Below are 19261 nucleotides of genomic sequence, written 5' to 3' on the forward strand. Positions count from 1 at the left end.
CTCTGCCAGGCCCCATACCAGAGTTTGTCCTGACAAGCTGTGCCTTTATTCAGTCTTCATCTCCCTTCCACCACCTAGGGAAATCAAGATGCTTTTCTGCAAGCGAAAGCACTGTGACACTGAGAGCCTGGAGCAAAGGGCCATTAGGGCTCTGTGGCAAAGGAGCTGCTTTTCCCCATGTTTCCAAGCAGCCCTGAGAAGGTTAATTGGAGCACTTGGTCTTAAATTGTCGGGTTTGCTGCTGGTGGGCTGTGTGGGGCTCTGGTAACAGCTGTCTGGGGCTGGGATGGAGAGATGCTCCAGCAGCACCAGTACAGGTCTGATGGAGATTTCCCCTGAGGCTAACCTCCTGTGGCCTGGAGAGGGGAACCCTTGAGTGCTGGATATTGCCATCTTATGATTAAGGATCTGATAAAACTCACTGAGGTAAATGAGTCTCTGCATTGCTTCTTGGGGTCTGGGGTTAGACTTGACAGGGAAAGCTTTCCTCTGCCTTTTCCTTGCACTTGGATTTACCTTTGGAAAAAACTCTACACTGTATTAGTATGTTTAAACACATCTGAGGTACTAATTTATTTCAATTTATTTATATCTTTTTTTTTTCTTCCAGTGGGATCTTGTTTGTGATTCTGCCTGGAAAGTCCACATTGCTAAGTTCTCCCTGCTTGTAGGATTAATCTTTGGCCACTTGATAACAGGATGTATAGCCGACTGGTAAGTGAAAAATCTTTTAATGCGATGCAACTATAAATAAATAACAGTATTAAATATTGTTTTGAGTGCCTTCTGCTTGATATTCATTAGGAACCTTTGCATAATGGTTTTTAAGGCTCTGAAAGAATCATGATGGACAAACAGTGTAAAAGTGTGTTAACTGTTCCTGAGTAATTTAAATCAAGCTCAGTAGCACAAACTATTTGATATTTGGCTTACTTGTTTCCCACCGACACAATTTATTGCAGCCGTAAAGCTAGTCTAGAATTAAGTATTTTCTAATTATACAAGCAAAGCCTTTAGTTTAGGGTTGGGTTTCGTTTTCTTAATGAAGCAAGAGGACCAAAAGAAATTGGAAGCTGCATTGACTTCACTGAATGCATGACTAATGTCAATCCTGTGCTTGCACAGTACATTTTGGTGAGTTGAAGGCCATTTTTTGCAAACCTTTCAATTGTTCTTTTTCTAGAGTTCTTGTCAGGCAAACATTGTGATGTAGTGTTAAGGATTTAACGCTGACTTACGTGCTGCTAGTTTTGGGGTATTAAGCTTTAAAAGAGTAAATCATAATTCCTTGAATTGAGGCAGTTAAAACATTATTGGATACCCCAATGATGCTGAGGATTCAGCTTTAATTTCAAAAGGTGGTCTTGTACTGCTGAAGATTGGAGGAAAAATTACATGGATGACTCAAGTGATTTCAGTGGAAACTTGAAGCACCTGAAACAATAGCTCTGCAGTGCTGTCCCAGTCACTTCAGTGCCTTCCAGCACAGTTGCCAGTGCTGGTGCTTTTAATGGCCCCAAGTTAACTCTTTTGCCATTCATTAAAACAGGAAAAGAAGAAGAGTTGTCTGTTAGGGAAATCTTATAAAACCTCAGCAACTCGCCAGCCAGCTGGGAGAGAAAAGGCCCCCTGCAGCACTGCAGTAATTTGGATCAAGCATTCCTAGCAAAATTGCATCTTAATTCCTGAATAGTCACTGAAAATTTTTGGGGAAGACACAAATCATGACTTTTCAGTGAAGTAGGGAGCATGCATGAAATACAGTTGAATTTGATTAAAATACCCCAGTAAAATGGGGCTCCAAGAATCCATAGAAAGTATAGAGGGGAAATGAATGAGGGATCTTGCTTGGCTTTCCTAAAATGGAATCAGTGAAGAGAAAGCAGACTTATTACCAAGTTAGGAAAGTGCTGCTATAATTGACAAATAAGCCACAAATAAGTGAACAACTTGTTGCCTAAGGCACTGGCTTGGAGAGAGAACTGCAGTAAGCAGATTTAATAGCTCTGTGCCACCAAAAGGAGCATCCTGTGCTTCCATCCATTTCTGTCCCCAGTGTGTACTTTGTGCTGCCCCATGAGCTTGTTGGACCCCTCTGCAAGCTGCTTAGCTGAGCTAATGCAGCATAAAATTACCCTGATTTTCAAATATCTAGAAATGCCTAGTGAATGTAGGAGAATGGGTTTCCAGCTGTGGTGCAAAGGAGAAAAAGGGTAACTTGGTGGCTGGAGGGAACAGTGACCCTTTTGTGGATGACTAGAATGGACATGGTTTGCTGCCACCAAAGCTGGTCCTCATACTCCTGTTTAGTCCACATTGCCAGCTGATGCCCCTGACACAGCAGAACTCCTGTGCTCAATAAGTTTTTTGCTGTTTAGCAGTAGCATTTGGGGCTGGTAAAAGTAGACCCAAATGGAATTTAATTTGCTATTTAATCACAGCTTGAATTTTTGCTAAAGTGTGGGGTTGTACAGATTGTACCTGATAGAAAGAGAAAATTAAGGAAAAAAGATGTCACTCCCAAGCAAGAACCAGGGAGAGTAAACAGAGTAATGCATAAAATGTGTTATAAAAATTCAAATTCTGTTTTCATCTCATTTATATAGCACTCTCCAGTTCAGATAATTAGAAGATGTTTTGGGGTTTTTGTGCCATTAGGGGCTTTGTTTTCCTCTTTGAAAGAAGCTTTTAAAGCTGAATGAGGCCAAAGCATAGAGTGTATTAAGGCAATTTGCTAAGTAAACTGAGTGCTCCATGCTCAAAACACAGTAGGTGTGCACACTGGGACAGCTCTGTGAGGAAAATCTATAGGAGGAAGGTCTGCAAACATGCTCAGCTGTGGGAAGGCCAGCTGTGTCCAGTGCCTGAATAAGTCACTTGTTCCACAGGCAGAGAGTGCTGCTGGCAATTCTGCCTGCTCTGGACAGAGCCTGTTGAGGTTTGTGCGGAAAGTTTCCTCCTGGAGCAGGTGGGCACGGTGTTCATGTAGCACCAAGACAGACAGTAGGTCTGTACCTCTCATTGCCCTGTAGTGCCCCTGCTTTGCTCCTGCTCTGACACTTTTTGGAGCCTCTGAGTAGTTCCAGTCCCAACGGCAAGAGAGGGCCTGCAAAGAATGGCATGGGAAGGGCAACTTGACCAGCAGTGAGAGCAAAGCTTGGTTATCTCAGGGTGACATGTGTAGGAGTGTGGGAAGAGCAGCTCTTCTCCTCAGCCCAGTCACTCTCCCCCTGCAGGGCAACTCCGACATCAGGAATATCTTTTTGATGTATTTGCTTATCATACCGTGTGGGGGCTGCAGATTCTTCAAAAGCCTGGGGTTGCTTTGTATCCCTGGTTATTTACCTGTGCAGGCAGCATTTAGCATTTGATCTAGATAGCAGCGTGCACTGTAGGTGGAGACTTCTATGCTACAGTAATCTCTCTCTGGAACAGTTTGGATGGCAGCAGATAGCATCCTGGGGCTGTTTTTCCAGGGAAATTGTGTATAGTTTAATTTCTCACAAGCATTTCCATGTACTGTTAGACAGATAATTCTGTCTGCATATAAAAGGCGCTTTTTTATGCTCTGAGACACCATCCTGTCAAAACACTGCTGGATCACCAAATATATGGCTGATAGCTGCCCTGAAGCTTCAGTTTTTTGAGAAGTGTGCTGCATGCCTTGGTGAAGAAGATGACTAGTTTTGTGCTTGTGAGGAAATGCCTCTTTTTAGAGGGACTTTCTGGCCTCAGTTGGTTTTTATGGGCTCAAGAGGCGCTTGGATTTTGATTTTTTTTTCATTAGCAGCAACCATTCATTTGTGTCACTTGTATAATGGTAGAAGAACTTCTGTGTCCTAATGATGGGTAACCTTGAGTACAAGGGGTGGGAGGAGGGGAAGAAGGGAACTGAAGTATGCCAAGCATGAGGTCTTTTTCAATCAACATCAGGGAATGGCAGGTCAGGCTTGTGATGAGAATTAAGTTCCTAATTCTGAGTGTTTGCATAATGCCTTTCATCTGCAAAACACTTCCACAAATACTAATTGGTATGAATTACAGCTTGGCATAACAAAAATGGGGCTGCAAAAGTCTGTGCAAATAGCTGATAACACTAAGTTCACAGGGGTTTTTTTTTCTGTATTCAAGGTTTTACATGAGGTATTTCCCCTCCCTGCCCAAGGGCTGTGTTCCATAAATGCAAAATCTGAAGCACAGGCAGCAGCCACTCCCTATGTCCAGCATGCCCCCAGTGTGCTGTGCATCACAGAGTCAGTGGTGCTGTGTTCCCACCCTCAGCCCCACTGCAGCTCACCTGCCAGTGGGCTGTGCTTGTTCCCTGAAGGAGAGCAGCCTGATTTGACCTTGCTTCCTTCAGCTTCATGTTGGTTGTGTTTTAAAAGCTTTGAATGACTAATGCCAGCCAGTTAAATCTTTGAGGGGCCTCACAGGTGATACTATAGCTGAAAATAATAATAAGCCTGTTTTCATCCAAGGAGTCATGACAACTCCAATTTTCTCAGGTGTGACTTTGGAAAAGCCTGACTGATGACTGGTCCACTCTTCCAGTTCCCAAAATGCAAAAAATTATAATGATGTCTCTTTTTCAGCCCTTCACTCCTTATTTTATTTTAAGTACTGCAAAATCCAAAGTTCTAATTGTGAATGCATATGTATAATGTATTTTATAACTGCTGGTGACAATCTGCTGAAATAATTGAATAGAAATGCTACAGCATGTGAAACTGGACTGAGTTGTGAGATTTAAATGCTCTTTATTGTGCTGACATTCAACCTGATGGCTGGCTTGCAGCTGACAGTCTGCTTTGAATGGGTCTGTGAAAGCTGCCTACGAAAAGCAAGTTCATGTATTCTTTGTGAAAATGGCATATGGAGCTGACTAAAAGGGATCCTCAGTTCCACTGGAAAACTTGTGGGAGTTGACAAGTTGAAAAATTTTGGAAATCTCCACATAATGATCCGATTCTTGCTTAAAAATAGCCATGTGCTCTGGTGCTTCATATCATTCTCCTTGCATAGAAAGAGGGGAGAGAAAAGGGAATTATAAACACTAAACATATGAAAAAGAGATGTTAAAAATGTCATATTCCTTGGACATGAAAGAGCCAAATTCTGCAGTGGCTGCCCCCACATCCAGTGGTAGCATAACTCTTCCTCCTCGTCAGCACTGTACCAATACATGCAACTACAGCTTGCAGCTGCAAAGGAGGGCTGCAAGTCCTCTGCCCCTGTTACCTCTAATGGTTTTTGAAGTGATTTATTCCTCACCCTACCCTCCAGTCAGGCTGGTTTTGTGGGTCTCTCCAACGGCTATGAGGGCACAAAGTGGAGGGACTTGGAGCTCACAATTTTCCTGTGAGTTATATTATTGACTCTCTGAGGCTCAGTGGAGTGACCTGAGCCCTGTTTTGTGTTCAGTCCATGTTTGTTAGGCTTCTCCTCAACAAATGAGACCAAGAAAAGTAGTTTTCTGAGCTGGCTGCTCTTGTAGATGAGACTGAAAGGCACATGTCTCTTGGGAAGAGGAAACCTCTGCAGCAAAAACTATATTATGCCACGAAATATATAATATATCCTTCTGTGCTACTACAGAGAACTCTGAGAAGTTGATTTCCCTCTCCAAAGGACTTATTTCTGGGCTTACAGTAGTTCCTAGATTTATCTTTGTTGTTCGAAAAGGCTGGTTAAATCAAGCACCAATACAACGTGCTGTCTCTGTTTAATCCTTTCTGAGATGGACTTGTCAATGCAAAGCTGGCAGAGAAATCTGGGATTTAGTAAGAAAAAAAGGAGAAGAATGGAACAAATGTTAAAAATGGGTAGCAATATTTGGAAGGGATTGCCTGACTTGTTCCCCTCTTTGCCAGTTTTAATGATCCAGCATTATTATCCTGGCTTTTAACACTGTTTCTCCATACTTCCTTACTTTCAGGGTTGGTCGACGGCCTGTACTGCTCTTCTCTGTCATATTCATTTTGATATTTGGACTGACTGTGGCACTCTCAGTGAATGTGACCATGTTCAGCACACTCAGGTTTTTCGAGGGATTTTGCCTGGCTGGAATAGTCCTCTCCCTGTACGCGCTGCGTGAGTATTCCTTCACCGCCCATACAAATGGGTTTTATCGAGTATGGACTTTGCTGCTCTCTGGCTTCCTGCTTTTGTTCAAGCAGATCAAACCTGAGTCATATTGATTGCAAAAACTTTAGCCCACATTTTTCTAAGGAGGATTTTTGCAGCTGTCTATTTAGGTTGCTACAAAGCAGTCTGTGAAGCTGTCTCAGAGTTCATTTTAGAAGTTATAAGGTGGTTTGGGTTTGTCTGCTGTTTTTTAAACCTAGAAGTTACCTGGGTCATAGCCATAATGTATAATGGGAGTAGATTTCACCCTGCAGTATTGAGCTCTGTGGGAGACCACTTTGTCTGCCTCTAGCAGTTTGTACTCTGGCACTTTTTCAGAACTTCCTCTATTACTTGCAGAAATATCCTGTGTCCCTGCATCAGGATTGTAAAGTTACAGCAAAAATATGTTAGAAGACTCTGAAATCCTTTTATCAGCTCTCTTTATTTTTTGGTTGGGCAATTTTGGGTTTTGTTTGGATGTTGCTGTTGTTGTTTTTGTCTGTTTCATGAGGAGGAAAGCAATCTCTGAGAGAAACTTGAGGGAAAGCTTGTAAGAAATACCTACATGCTCCTGTCTGAACTGAGTAGTAAACTTGTGGCCAGAACACTTGAAAACCCCCTCTGGAGGCCTTGCCTTTGGAGAGTGCATCCACAATGCCACCAGCCTATCTATGTCCCTTGGATATGTTCCAGAGAGCATCTTCTGCTTCCTTGGCTGTTTGTAATTAACAGGTAGCACCACATCAACCAAAGAAAACACAAAATTTTCTCCTCCTTATTATGGCTCTGGAAAAGTATTATCTAATTATATCCTGGAAGTTGTTGTACGGATCTTCATAAAATTTTATTTACTTCCTATTGTGGATGGTATCTAACCCATCGAGATTTAGCACAGTATCCTACTTTGCACAGAGTATTTTGTAGTGTTAAGTTCCACAGTTTTTGTTTTATTTTTGGTCTGTGCCATGGGGAAAGAGGCCTGACTGCAACAGACAAGAGTTGGTTCTGTATTGCACTTCACTGTTATACCTGATATGGTACCCAAGATACTTGGTTTTTTAAATTCTCTTGCGTTTGTTCATATAATCTATAGTGAGAATCTTACACCAAAAAATGAAACTACCACTGAAGACATTACACTTTTATTCAGAAGTAATTTAACCTGTGTGGTTCCCATGGGCTTCAGCGATTACCAGTGTGATGTTGAGCTGGATAATCAGCTTGTCAGGATTTTTCACAGCCCAGATGGAGCATGTTAGTTTGTCTTACTTGATTAGGGTTTTTTTTTTCTAACTTTTAAGAGATTGCTACTGATGATTTTCATGGGGAAATGCTGACTAAGTAGAAGTTTGATTCTGGACATTTTTATGATTGAAGTGAAAAAGCGTATGTGTTGCTTTAGACCAGACAATAGCTTATCAGCCCAGGCTTTCATTCAGAAAATGGCATATTCTGGTTGCTTCATGCACTACTTGGTCCAAAGCAATGATTTGAGTCTGCTCTTTTATCCCCACCCCCTCTAAAATTCAGGTGTTTGCTATAACCACTGCTGTCTGGATAGACAATGCCTAAACAGAGCTAGTAGGTGTTAGGAGAGATCTGTGTGAAATTAGCTGCAGGCTGAACATCAGCACACTTCTGTGGGGGTGAGAAAATGTGAAAGATGCAGCACCTGCGCCTCTGATAAATCTTCTGACCTTCTGTTTCGAGAGATGAGGGGAGTGAGTTTTTACTGTATTAAATAATGTAAACAAAAAGGAAGTTTTCACCTTGGTATAGAGTGCTTGGAGAGAAGTAACCCCTAAAGTCTCAAGAGAATGGGAGTTGTAGGGTTTTCTGTTTGGTGGTGGTTTTGGTTTTAGTTATCATATAATCTCTTAGGCTTCCTCTCAGTCTTTACTTACTACTATCTTTCCTGCTGGTATCAGAAAAGTGTGTGAAGTACTCTTACGATTCATAGCTTCTCTTCCCTTTCCCTTAATGGCCTTGATTTCTTCCCCTGGAGATTTGTTGCCCCTGAACTCCCAGCTGGCTGCCCTGAACAGAACAATAGAAAGTGGCAAGTTTGACCTGTTAGTGGCAGCCATTAGCCAAAATTTCCAAAGCTACTGTGCAGAAGAAAACTGCATAGGCTTGCATAGCCTGCAATGGTAATTAGTCTGCCTCTGGGATCCTTTTACACTGTGTTGAGCTTGCTAGTTGTGCTTGGATTTATGGCCTGCCTGGGGGAAATTGTAAATAACAGTTCAGGATGCTTTGGGAGTGAGAAGAGCACCAAAGTGCTGTCTTTAAAACACAGAGCTGCTGAGATTGACTTGCCTTCACCATCCAAACCACACACTTCTTCATAGCCTAGTGTGTTATCCATGGTGCAGAGTGTGCCAGGGACGAGCCCTGCCTTCCATGGAGGGACAGCACGGAGCTGCTGTGCTCCTCTATGGGTTTTCCTCAGTGCTGTGCTGAGCTCACCTCTCATGGCCTGCAAGTACAGCCTCCTCTTGCCTGGAGCTGCTCAGGGCTTATCTGAGGGAACTACCTTGGGATGTTGATTTGTTAAACTGAAATTTTGCCTGCAGCTGCCAAAGTTTTGTTGGAAGAGGTGTTTCAGGTGAAATTTTCAGTGAAGCTGCAGGAAGAGACAGGCTTTGTGCAGGTGATGGTGCTTGCTGTGAGAGGGGGAAGCAGAGGAGCAATGAGCCCAGGACTTTCCCCTCCTGGCTGCTGTGAGTCCTTGCATCATCCAGGAGAATGAAATGCATTCTTTCATGCTGATGTGGAACAGGAGGAGCATTTACTGTCTTCCAGAAGTGTTTTCCTGCCTGGAAACGGGTTTTCCTACCAGTCTTCATGGGTTCCTGTGCTTCTCAGCAGTTAGCACACACCTTGTATGGCCAGGGACCAAGAAGAATCCTTAGTGAGCTCTTCCCAGGAGGGTACAGTGCAGTAATGGGCCACCTCTTGCTGGAGGAGGGTGCTGGGACCATTGGCAAAATATCCTGGAGAGAGAAATGGAGAAGGGATGAAGAGGAGTGCTCTGGCCATGTGGCTTGGGGGGCATGTATGGCCTGCCCAGCAGCTAAACGTAGAAGAGAGTACAGACTGGAGGAAGACAGGTTAAGAGAAGGCAGGAGAAAAGTTGCTTTCTTCTCGGGGTGCCTTCTATCTGGTATTTGTTGCTGTGTGCATATCCAGAGGGGAAGGATGGGCATTGTGCCCCTGTTAGCTCAGATGGATGCATGGTGCCACAGCCTGCTGCCCAGCCAAAGGACAGGAGGTTTGACTTTACCCATTGAGGGGAAAGCTCTAAGATGGCCCTGAGAAGAATTGTCCTTTGGACAGGCTGAGAGGGAGAGGAAGAGGTGTGGGAGCCCTGAGCAGGGTCACGGGTGCCTGAGTAATGGCTCTGCTGGAATCTGTGTATTTGCAGCAGCAGCCAGCCATGCCAGTCTTACTGCAGATAGCTCTGCTTGCTGCTGCAACTCACGTGGGTCCAAGTACACTCAGCAAATGTGGAAGTCATGGGAGAGAGCAAATCTGATTACTTTGAGGGTGGGGAGGGTGTTGCATCTGGGTCACTTTCCTCTCACTGGGTCACTGCCCTGAGCACAGAGCAGCCCTTTCCTGGGTGCCTGTGGAGAAGGGCAGATGTTTTGGCTGGCTCAGCACAGCTCCCTTCCTTAGGGCTCCTTGCCATCAGCTGACACCAGAGCTCTCATGGCTGAGGACAGGAGTTCCCCCTTCACCCCCTCTCCTCTCACATGCTGCTGCCCAAGTCAGGCTGGTGCCAGCATCTGCCTGAGCCCTCTGCCAGGCAAGCCATCCACCTTCCCTTCAGAGACCACCAAGGGTGCCAATGTCAGTGGATTGTGCCCTCTGGTCTCGTCCCCTGCTTCCTTTGGGAGATCTGCTGGGCACAGTGTCTCTGGTGCTGCCTGAGCCTGGGGGATAGAGTGGGACTGGGGACTCACACTGGGCAGGGCCATTAAATGAGCAAAGACAAAAGCCTTTCCTTCCAGCTGTTGGTGTCCTAAGCTGTATCTGTTTCACGGCCAGGATCCCTGATTTTGTCACTTTCTGGAGCCAAAGCTAGGACTTTGGTATTAATTAAACTATTTAAGGGGAAGGAGGGGAAGTGAAGAGATATTTTTCAGGCAAATGCTCCTGGCAGGTTTAAAGAGCTTCCCACTGAAGAGCTGTATGCTGTCGCTAATGACTGTACCTGAGCTCAGGCAGCACCAGCCCCGGTGTGGATTTGCACACAATTGCAGGCTGTTCAGCAGTTTCATGGGTGACTGAGCTACAGATTATGCTGCAAAATTAGAAAGTCTAGACTTGAATGAACTGGTAAATAAGCTCTGGAAATAGCTTTGCTAGAAAGAAGACGACATCTAAGGTTGGAGCAAGGAAGCAGGGATGTCCCTCTGATGCATAGTAGCAGAATGAGTGGGCATGTTTCTTCTCTTTCACTGTTGGGAGAAGAAAGGTAGAAACACTGTTGAAAATCATAGGTTGTGTTTCAAAAGCCTGTGGAAGCTTGGCAAAAGCTTTCAGACCAGTGAGGATGTCCAGCGCTGATGCATCTTTCTCATTTATAGCTAGGTCATTCTAACCTGTTACTCCTGCAGATTGCACAGGCAGTGATCTGAAAGGCTAAATGTGGCTTCTTAAGATTTTTTTTTTTTTAAACGTGTGTCCTGGAAAGCTAAAGCAGAGTGCTAGAAAGTTTACCACTGACTGAAGAATGAGCAAGTGCCAAAAGGGAGCAGCTCTGAGTGTTGAGCTGCAGTGATGTCAGATTTTTAAAATACTTTTGCTTCCAGTCAGGTGTTAATAGAAAGAGTGAGATTTATGTGTGTTTTTTTTTTTCTTCCTTTATTTTTCAAAAGTATATAGGCTCTGAAATCCTGAAGCATTCCAAGTTTATAATTGATTTCATTCTCTGTTTTCCTCTCATGACTCTTCAGTAGCAAGCATGGCCTTGGCAAGGCAGGTGAAGCACTGGAAACAGCAGGCTCTGAAGCTGTTCTGTGTAACCTGAACTGGCTCAATAAATAACCCTGCAAAGCATTCCCAAATTGTAGGATGTGGAAAACATCTGATTCCTTTCCAGTGTATTGACATGTGAGTTAGCTCTGCAGTAACGTGCAGTTCTCTCCACTGACAGGTCTGTGATAAGATCAAGGTTGTTAAGCCACCTACCTTCTGTTTATGTAACCAGCCTGCCTTTGTCTGAGTCACTCGAGGCAGATCTGGTAGGAGTGATCACAGAGGGATCCACTGAACGAAACATTTTAACTGGCTCACCTTAAAGTGACCATTAATTGTTAAATGATACAGAACCACTTTGTTTGTAGAGCCACCACGGGCTGTTCTATCACTGAGCCGGGATGTGATTTTCTGGAAACAGCACTGCTACAATTTTCGATAGCTCTGTGGGAGAGCTGTTAAAAAAAAAAAATAGTATGCAATAGGAGCTCTCCAGCTGCTCAAAAAAAGTGCTGTGCATGCCTTTTATCAAGTGCCTGGAGGCTCAATTTATGCAAGAGTGGAAAAGGTTATTGGAATTACAGCACTCTCCTTATAAGTATAAATCTTCCTGTTCTACACTGCTTCCCTCGCTGTAGTCAAATCACAACTCATAATGGTCTGTTTGTCTGTTTTTCCTCAGTACTTCTGCTGAATTTCCTTCCCTTTCTGATGGTCAGAGTGGGTATAGGCCCTTCAAGGGACACAGTGTCTGCCATTAGGGCAGAGCGGACCCTCATCCTTATTTTAACCCCTACACACTGTCTTCTGGAGCGGAGGTGCCCTTGAAGCATTGCTAACATGTTATCCTGAATCCTTGAAAAAGTGTAGCATTGAAGGCAGCCCACTTAGAATTAATTTATACAAATTCTCCAAGTATGCCAAAGGAGAATAAAAGTGGGCTCTTTCTAAAGCTCCTTGGAAGGTTAGAGCATGTTTTCTTGATGCAGATATTGCAGCAAAAGTAATTTTAATCAATTTTTCCATTTCAGTTGCTGAAACTCTTGTGTGTTGTCAATGTGACAAAAAGCCTAAGGAATTAATTTTATTTGAGGTTCTTTTTGTATGACTGGTCAATTGTGAATGCAATTAAGATAGAACACTGCAGTTGTTACACTTGTGATGATGACAATCAGATGAGATTAGAGTACACTTGCAATTTCCCCGGCTCAGAACACAGCTTGCATTTTTACCATTTAAAGTGTCTGTCTTCTAATTGTTCCAGAGCAGCTCCAACACTCTGGGTATGCTCAGTCTGCAAAATCTTACCTTCTGTCATGCCACTTGTAACTGTTCAGAACTATAATTACACTTCTAGGGATTTTTAAATTTTTTTCTTTTTTATTCTGAGCAATGTCAAATAGATTCATAAAGCTGAAAGCTTGCTGCCACTGAAAGGAAATGAGAGAGGCTTTTCTCTTCCTCTTCCAAATTCCTTTGCATTGTCTCATCTGCTCACACAACTAATGACTACACTTTAAGGGAGTGTTTAAAATGGATCGTTAAATCCAAAAAGTTTCCTTTTACTTGCAGCTCTTTGACCCAGCTGAAGTGGTGTTATTCACTGTAAGAAAAAATTGTGAAGTGTCTGTTCCCTCTACTGGTTTGTTGGGTTTTTTCCCCTCTTGCTGTAAGACAGCTGCTAAATGGCTTTTTCTTGCTACATGGATCCAAGCTCATGTTCTGTGTTGTGTAGGGTAGCTAGTAGTAAAATCTTCCTGTAACACATATGCATCCATCCATGCAGGCCATGTCCAGGTGACTTTGGCTTTTCAAATCTTACTAATTTTTCCTACCAAGAAACTAAAATTTTTGCAGAGAGTATCAGAGAGAAGTTGTACGTATAAAGCCCGTTGTGCTGGGACTGTTGGCTTATGGAGTTTTAGTTGCCCTGTTCCTCATCTGTGTCCTGGCATTTGGCAGCACTTGAAAACAGGATGGGCTGGTGTTGGAAATGAGAGGAGCAGTGACATTCTCAGGAGCTGTACTTAAGACAGGCAGCATTCAGGGTTGGATTTGTTTTTCCCCCAGATGCTTCTTCCAGTGAGAGCACAGACACACACACATTTTTTTTGTGTGTGCGTGTGCCAACTTTCTGCTGCAGAAGGAAGGATGCATAGGTTCATAAATCACCTAGGAATGAACACTGCTTTCCTTCCCTTTCCTGCCTACCCCTACAGGTTATCTTGTCAGGAAAAAAAGCCAAGTTATAGCAACAGGATGTGCATAGAGGAAAAGCCGTGTCTATGTAGAAGGTGCATTTAGAAGTTATCTGTAGTGACTTTGCTCAAATCCAGCAACAAATGTCAGTGCACAAATTCACATAAATATTTATGTGTCTTTCAAGGGGAACCATAATTAAACAAGGCTAGCCAAATTCCCATCCCTAGTCATGCAGACATGACTCCTATTTTCTCACTTACAAATAATATAACCCTGTGGGATTTTTACTAGTTCAAGTTAATTAAATTTCACTCAAAGCATGAAATTTGCAGGCAGTGCTCATTGCAGTAATTCTGCAAGTGTGTATTATTTAGTCAGATACAATAAAAAGTTCACTTTTGTTTTAATTCTTCATTTTATTTGTTGACAGTGTACAGAATTTAATCATACAGACCACACCATACCAGTCCTTGTATCACTCATTTTTCCTTTTTTTTTAAAGAAAACTCCTTGATGTAGCATTGTGAATGAATTTGTTCATAAGTTATATGCTGCAATTATTGATGGACCTAACAGTATGAGCTATGTTTTTGTCTTTTGAGAACATCTGGTCCCTTCTTAAATGACTTGTACAGACACTTTTGTAGTTTTTAGAGATAAGTTAAGACCTAAGTGCTTGCTAATATCTTGGAAACTTGTTTGTTCACATTCTTTGAATTCTGGTTATGGTATGAATTGTGAGAGAAGAAATCAGTTTACTGAAGTCTAATGGATGATGTGCAAATCTTTGCACTACTCCAGTTTTAGATATATCAGCTGTTTGTCTGCTTTAGTCACCTATACATTCAGTATGAAATCTTTCAACTTTTCTTGCAACAATTATTGAATTTAGGCCTGGTAAAAAAGCCCAGACAGTATACTAGAGAAAAAGGGTGTTTGAAGAAAGTTCAGTGGCTTGGAAGTATAGCTGTCCTTGATGAAGTGCCTGTACTGAACTGTGAAAGAAAGCACAATCCAGTACTTGCATCAGAAATGGATCCGTTTGGATCCGTGTTCTTGCACCTCTCTGGGTGATGTCTCCAGCTCCTGGATGTCCCAGCATTTCTCTCTGGCTAGTGCTTGGAGGAATTCTTGGCAGGCTGACAATTCTTGTGGTCTCTCCTTCCAGCTTTCTGCCCTAGTCCCACGGCAGAGACCACTCTCTTGTACAGTGATGCCTCAGCCCCCTCCCTTGCAGTCAGGATTTAAGTGCAAATACATCTCTATCAGTGCTTAGCTCACACAATCAATGCACTAGGTTAAGGACATACATTTCATTCTGCTGTTGTTTATTCTCTGAGGAGAATAATCTCTGGCAGAAGCAGCAGGGGAGAGCAGTGTTTGCGCATGCCTCGGCTCGACTGGGACATGCGAAGTGCCGTGGTGCAGTGGAGGAAGGCAAGCTCTGCTGGAGCACTGTGCACTGGAATTGTGATTTTGTTAAAAATGCAGACTGGAGAGCCTGTGTGCCCTGGTACTAAGACATAGATAGGTTATTTAATGTTATCCAGACACTTGAGATCAATTCCCTGGGGAAGCGAGGAGGGCATTTTCTCTATGAGGCGCTGAGTTCAACAGATATTTAACGACCAGCGTTGTTGTCCAAAATAAATAAGTAAATGGTTCCCTAGAGATTTCTGCTTGATGTGAAACTGCTGTCCAGAAGGAACAAAGTGTCAGCCTGCCAGCTCTGCAGGGACTTTTTCCAGTTCCACTGCTGCTTCCACTCAGATTTCAGTTCTTGTACTTGTGGGCACTGTAGCTGTCTCCTGGATATGGAGCACTCGATTAACAGAGTCAGAAGAAAGTAAAGTAACAAAAAAAGCACAGGAAGCAGGATTAATAATGTGGTGAGGCAAAAAGCAATATAAAGGAAGAATTTCTGTGGGGTTTTATGCTATTATTATAGCAAACAAAAATGGATTGAAGGCAGGAAGGAAAAATAAGAGCAGCTTAAAAACTGTGTAATGCTGGAAGTAGTTTATGTGGTAAAATTGCAACCAGTATTCCTAATAGCTTCCCATTTTTGTTTCATTTATAGCTTTGACTTTGAAAGGTTTGGTTGGGGTTCTTTGCCTAGAACTTGACTGACTTGTTTTTCAATGTAGAAAGCCAAATCTGTCTTTCTAGGAAGCTTGAGGAAAATTAATTAAAGAGCTTTTGAATTATAGATCCATTAAAAATGACTCTGCTTTGAAAGTTAAATAAATAAATAAAACTGTCAGTGTTTGTCATCTGTTGAAAAAAAATTGTTTCTCTTGTATCTGTGCAATGGAGAAACCCAATTACTGAGCTCCAATGCTTTGGAATGTGGGCAGGAGAAGCTTTGATTACATCAATCTTGACTGTACTCATATGAGTCTTTTCAGGTGTCATTTGTGAGTTTAGAATAATGGATCAGCCGTTGTCCCATTCTGTCCAATCAGTTTTCCCATTCTGCTTTTTTTTTTTTCCTTTTGTGTCTGTGCTAAGTCTGGAAGAAAATATGCAAAATCCACTCTGCATCTTGCAAACCTTTAACCTGATAGATTTGAATTCTGCAGGAGACAGACTTCATCCTTTTTAACTGAGTGTTTTATTTCAATAAAAAAAGCCTTCATGCAGGTGCCTTTCCTCCCTTCCTGACCTTTTCTTTAATGGTGGTCTTTCCCTGAGGATAAGTGTTTCATGTGGGTCTAGGGTTAGTAACATGTGCCAAAGCAGAGGGGAATAGCTAATGCATGACCCAAAGAGGAGAATAAACCCCAGACTATACAGAATGTACCACAACTGCCTCCTCTCTCATGCTGTGATAAAAGACAATGTGACAGATATTTTTCTAAAATAAGGAATCTGCTCCAATCCAATGAAGAAAATAGCAGCAATTAAATATTTTGTGCCCTAGTTGTTTTGGAAACAAAAAAAAAAAAATGGCCAGACAAAGCTGGCAGCACGTCATGCTGGCATGTGTGAATGTGAGCAGCACTGCTGCCTTGGTGCTGTCCTTTGCTGGGATCCTGGTTTTCAGTACCTGGTGGGACTTGCATTGGGCATACCATTGCTTTTTCCTGCCAGGACAGCTTTGGATTTGACTTCTGACTAGGATACTTGTATTTGCCTACAATCTCCATCCCTCCTTCAGGTCACAGAAGCATGTCCTGCTTGCCCAGTGCTGCCCAGGTGCCAGCCAGCAGCTGCAGTGTGGCTCTGCCCACAGCAGTGCTGTGCAGGTGGAATACCTCAGGAGTGAGAGGCTTCTGGGAGAAATAACACACCTGCCTGTCCAAGCAGGACAGGGCCTTTTGTTTATGTGTCTGATCCTTTCTGCCCTGATTCTGGGAGTAGTTAAAATCTCAAAATGACAGTGCAGGAGGAGCAGCCTGGAGCTGTTGCCCTGCAGGAGAACCTGGCGGCTGCTCAGGGACAGCCCAAGCTGACCTGGCTCTGTTCTGGGAATGTCCATCCTGTCCTGGCTGGTCTTCCCACCTACTGCTGGTCCTACTGATTCAGCAGTGTAAAGAAGCAGAAAACACCTGATTTTGGTTGTTTTGCTTGGTTTTAAGTCAGTTTTCCCCTGGTCTTTCTCATCCCAAAAGCTCACTGCAGGGTGGAATAAGCATAGGCAAAGGTGGAGAGAAGGACCAAGTGCCTGGGGAGTCAAGGAGAGAGGAGAGACTGCAAGTGCCATGGCATAAATTTGCCTTGCCATAATGCCCTCCTGTAGAAGCAGTTTAAGAGCCCTTGTGGCTTGCTTGAAGTGCAAATGAATCAATTCCTGCAAGCTTACTGCAGCAACCTCGGGTCAGGAAATTCCCTTGGTGTAAACAGATTAGTCTGTTGCAAGTCATGGTGAAGCTTGACTTAATTCAGTGGGGGTCATTCTCAAATGTGGGATTTAAAACTTATTTCTTGCGGGCTTCTCGAAGATTAGACATAGTTTAATTGCATCTTGGCAGAGACAGCAGGTCTAATACATTGAGAAACATATGTCTTGGACAGGTTGATGTTCCTTTCAGGATAGCTGTCTTTGAAGGGGTAGCAGATGGAAGTCCTTCCACCTTTTCTAAGCACTGACTAAATTCGAGAAGAGCAGATAAACTGGCAGCAGAGAAAAGCAATTCTGAAAAATAATTTACAGAGATCTCTATGGCTTTAACTTTATTTATTTAAGCTTTCACAGTGAGAAGCCTGGCTTTGGATTTATTGAAAACTTCTGAAGCTCAGTTGGAGAACCAAATATGATCAGGCCCTAGTTATGAGATTTCCACTTTTCTGGCTGGCTTTTCTTAGCAACATCCAAATTAGTGAATTAATAAAACCCTTCAGTCTACTGATGACAATGAAAAATCTGTGATTCAGACCAAAACATCTTGATCATGAACTTGGCAGTGCTAACCTTGGAGAGCAGAAATGCAGACCATCAATCTCATATTTCAGTACTCTAAAGAGTTGCTTGAAAAGGTCATTTTGTTGCTGTCCCATCTGTTTTACTCAGTAAATTTCACCCTTCAATGAGACTAAATTTTATTTTTTTGCTTTGGGATTAGAAAGGTTAGGTCTTGAACTGGGGGGGCCGAGATGATGATGTTTGTGTCTAGAATAAAGATGCTGAAAGATGTTCTCTGTACTGAATTATCTGTCAAGCTCCTATAACCTTGGTCTTTTACTTAGAACATTTTCAAAGTCTTTGGGATTGTAAAAGTTTGCAATGGTTTTGTTTTTGCTTGTTTAGTTTGGTTTTGGTTTTTGTGGTTTGGGGGTTTTGTTGTTTTCTATTGTTTTTTTAATTTATTATTTCTGTCTTCTGAATTAATTTTTGATTGCTAGTTAGGTGGCTGCCTGAGAATGTCATGCAGCATGCTCATTTCTATTTTAAAATGTACTGTGTGAAGTAGGAAATACAAAAGGAAGTTTCTGGATTTATGTGTTTAGGCTTCAGATGTGTCTCCTGGTTTTTTTTATAAATGGCAGTACTGAAAACTGTACTCACTGAAAAGTGAGTTTCACTTTCTCAACAGTGGAATGAAATAGTGCTTATTCTTTGGAGAAGACATCTATGAGAAAGGTATACTGCACCACTTGTTATGATGTATTAGGAGTATTCACTAAGATTTATCTGAAAACAAGTTTTTCCTGATGATTTTGAATTGTAATACTGGTCTGCAAAATGTTATGCACAATTCTAATTTCAAACAGAATTTTAGTGACTTAAATTAAAGCTACTACTGCAAGAAGGCTAAATGCCAAAGCAAACAATATTTAAGCTGATTTTTGTAATAGACTGCAGGCAGTCACACTTGTACAATGTGAAATTGGTATGAAATTTGGTACTTTTGAAATCTAAACCTTGAGACAATTTCAAGACAGGCCCTCAGTGTAAAATTCATTAGGTTTCATTTCACTTAACAGTAAATGTAAAATTATCACACATTTAGATAACCTAATCATACAATTTGTTGCAAGTTCCATTTCCTGTTTGTTCTGCAAACTGGTGAATGAGGATGGGAGCAGGATGCGGTTGGCAAAGCCATTGCATCTTGTCTGTACCTGGAGATCCTGGCAGCAGCACAGGTGCCTCTGGAACAGCCCAGTCCTGCCTCAGCACAGGCACCTGTGCAGAGAGGTGCTGTCACTGTGCTGTGGCTCTGGGTGGCCATGGGCCCATTCCTCAGAGTACTGGTGTTCCCCTGAAGGTCCTTAAGGAAAAGTCTTACTGCACAGGAACTGTGATGCTCTTAAGATACCAATGCTCAGTAATTATTGGATCTAGCTGTTAACAGGATATTCCTGTTAATGTGCTCACCCTGTAGGAGAAATGTGTCTGCATTCCTATCACTGCTCCTAAACTCCCAGCCTGGGGGAATCCCAGCAGCTGCTGGTGCAGGGAGCAGCAGCCTTGCTCACCTGCATTCCCCTCTGCGTCTGCTCC

General features: G+C 42.7%; 1 protein-coding gene across 2 annotated transcripts in view; it reads left to right on the plus strand.

Annotated features, from left to right (window-relative positions):
- SLC22A23 (solute carrier family 22 member 23) overlaps positions 1-19261 on the plus strand; it is a 108905-nt gene that overhangs the window by 17279 nt on the left and 72365 nt on the right. For both annotated transcript variants that reach the window (XM_063161392.1, XM_063161385.1), the window contains exons 2-3: positions 611-714; positions 5936-6090. In XM_063161392.1, the coding sequence (XP_063017462.1) occupies positions 611-714; positions 5936-6090 (259 nt within the window). The remainder of the gene's footprint in view (positions 1-610; positions 715-5935; positions 6091-19261) is intronic.

Source organism: Melospiza melodia, chromosome 1 (genome assembly GCF_035770615.1).
Source record: "Melospiza melodia melodia isolate bMelMel2 chromosome 1, bMelMel2.pri, whole genome shotgun sequence".
Taxonomy (NCBI): domain Eukaryota; kingdom Metazoa; phylum Chordata; class Aves; order Passeriformes; family Passerellidae; genus Melospiza; species Melospiza melodia.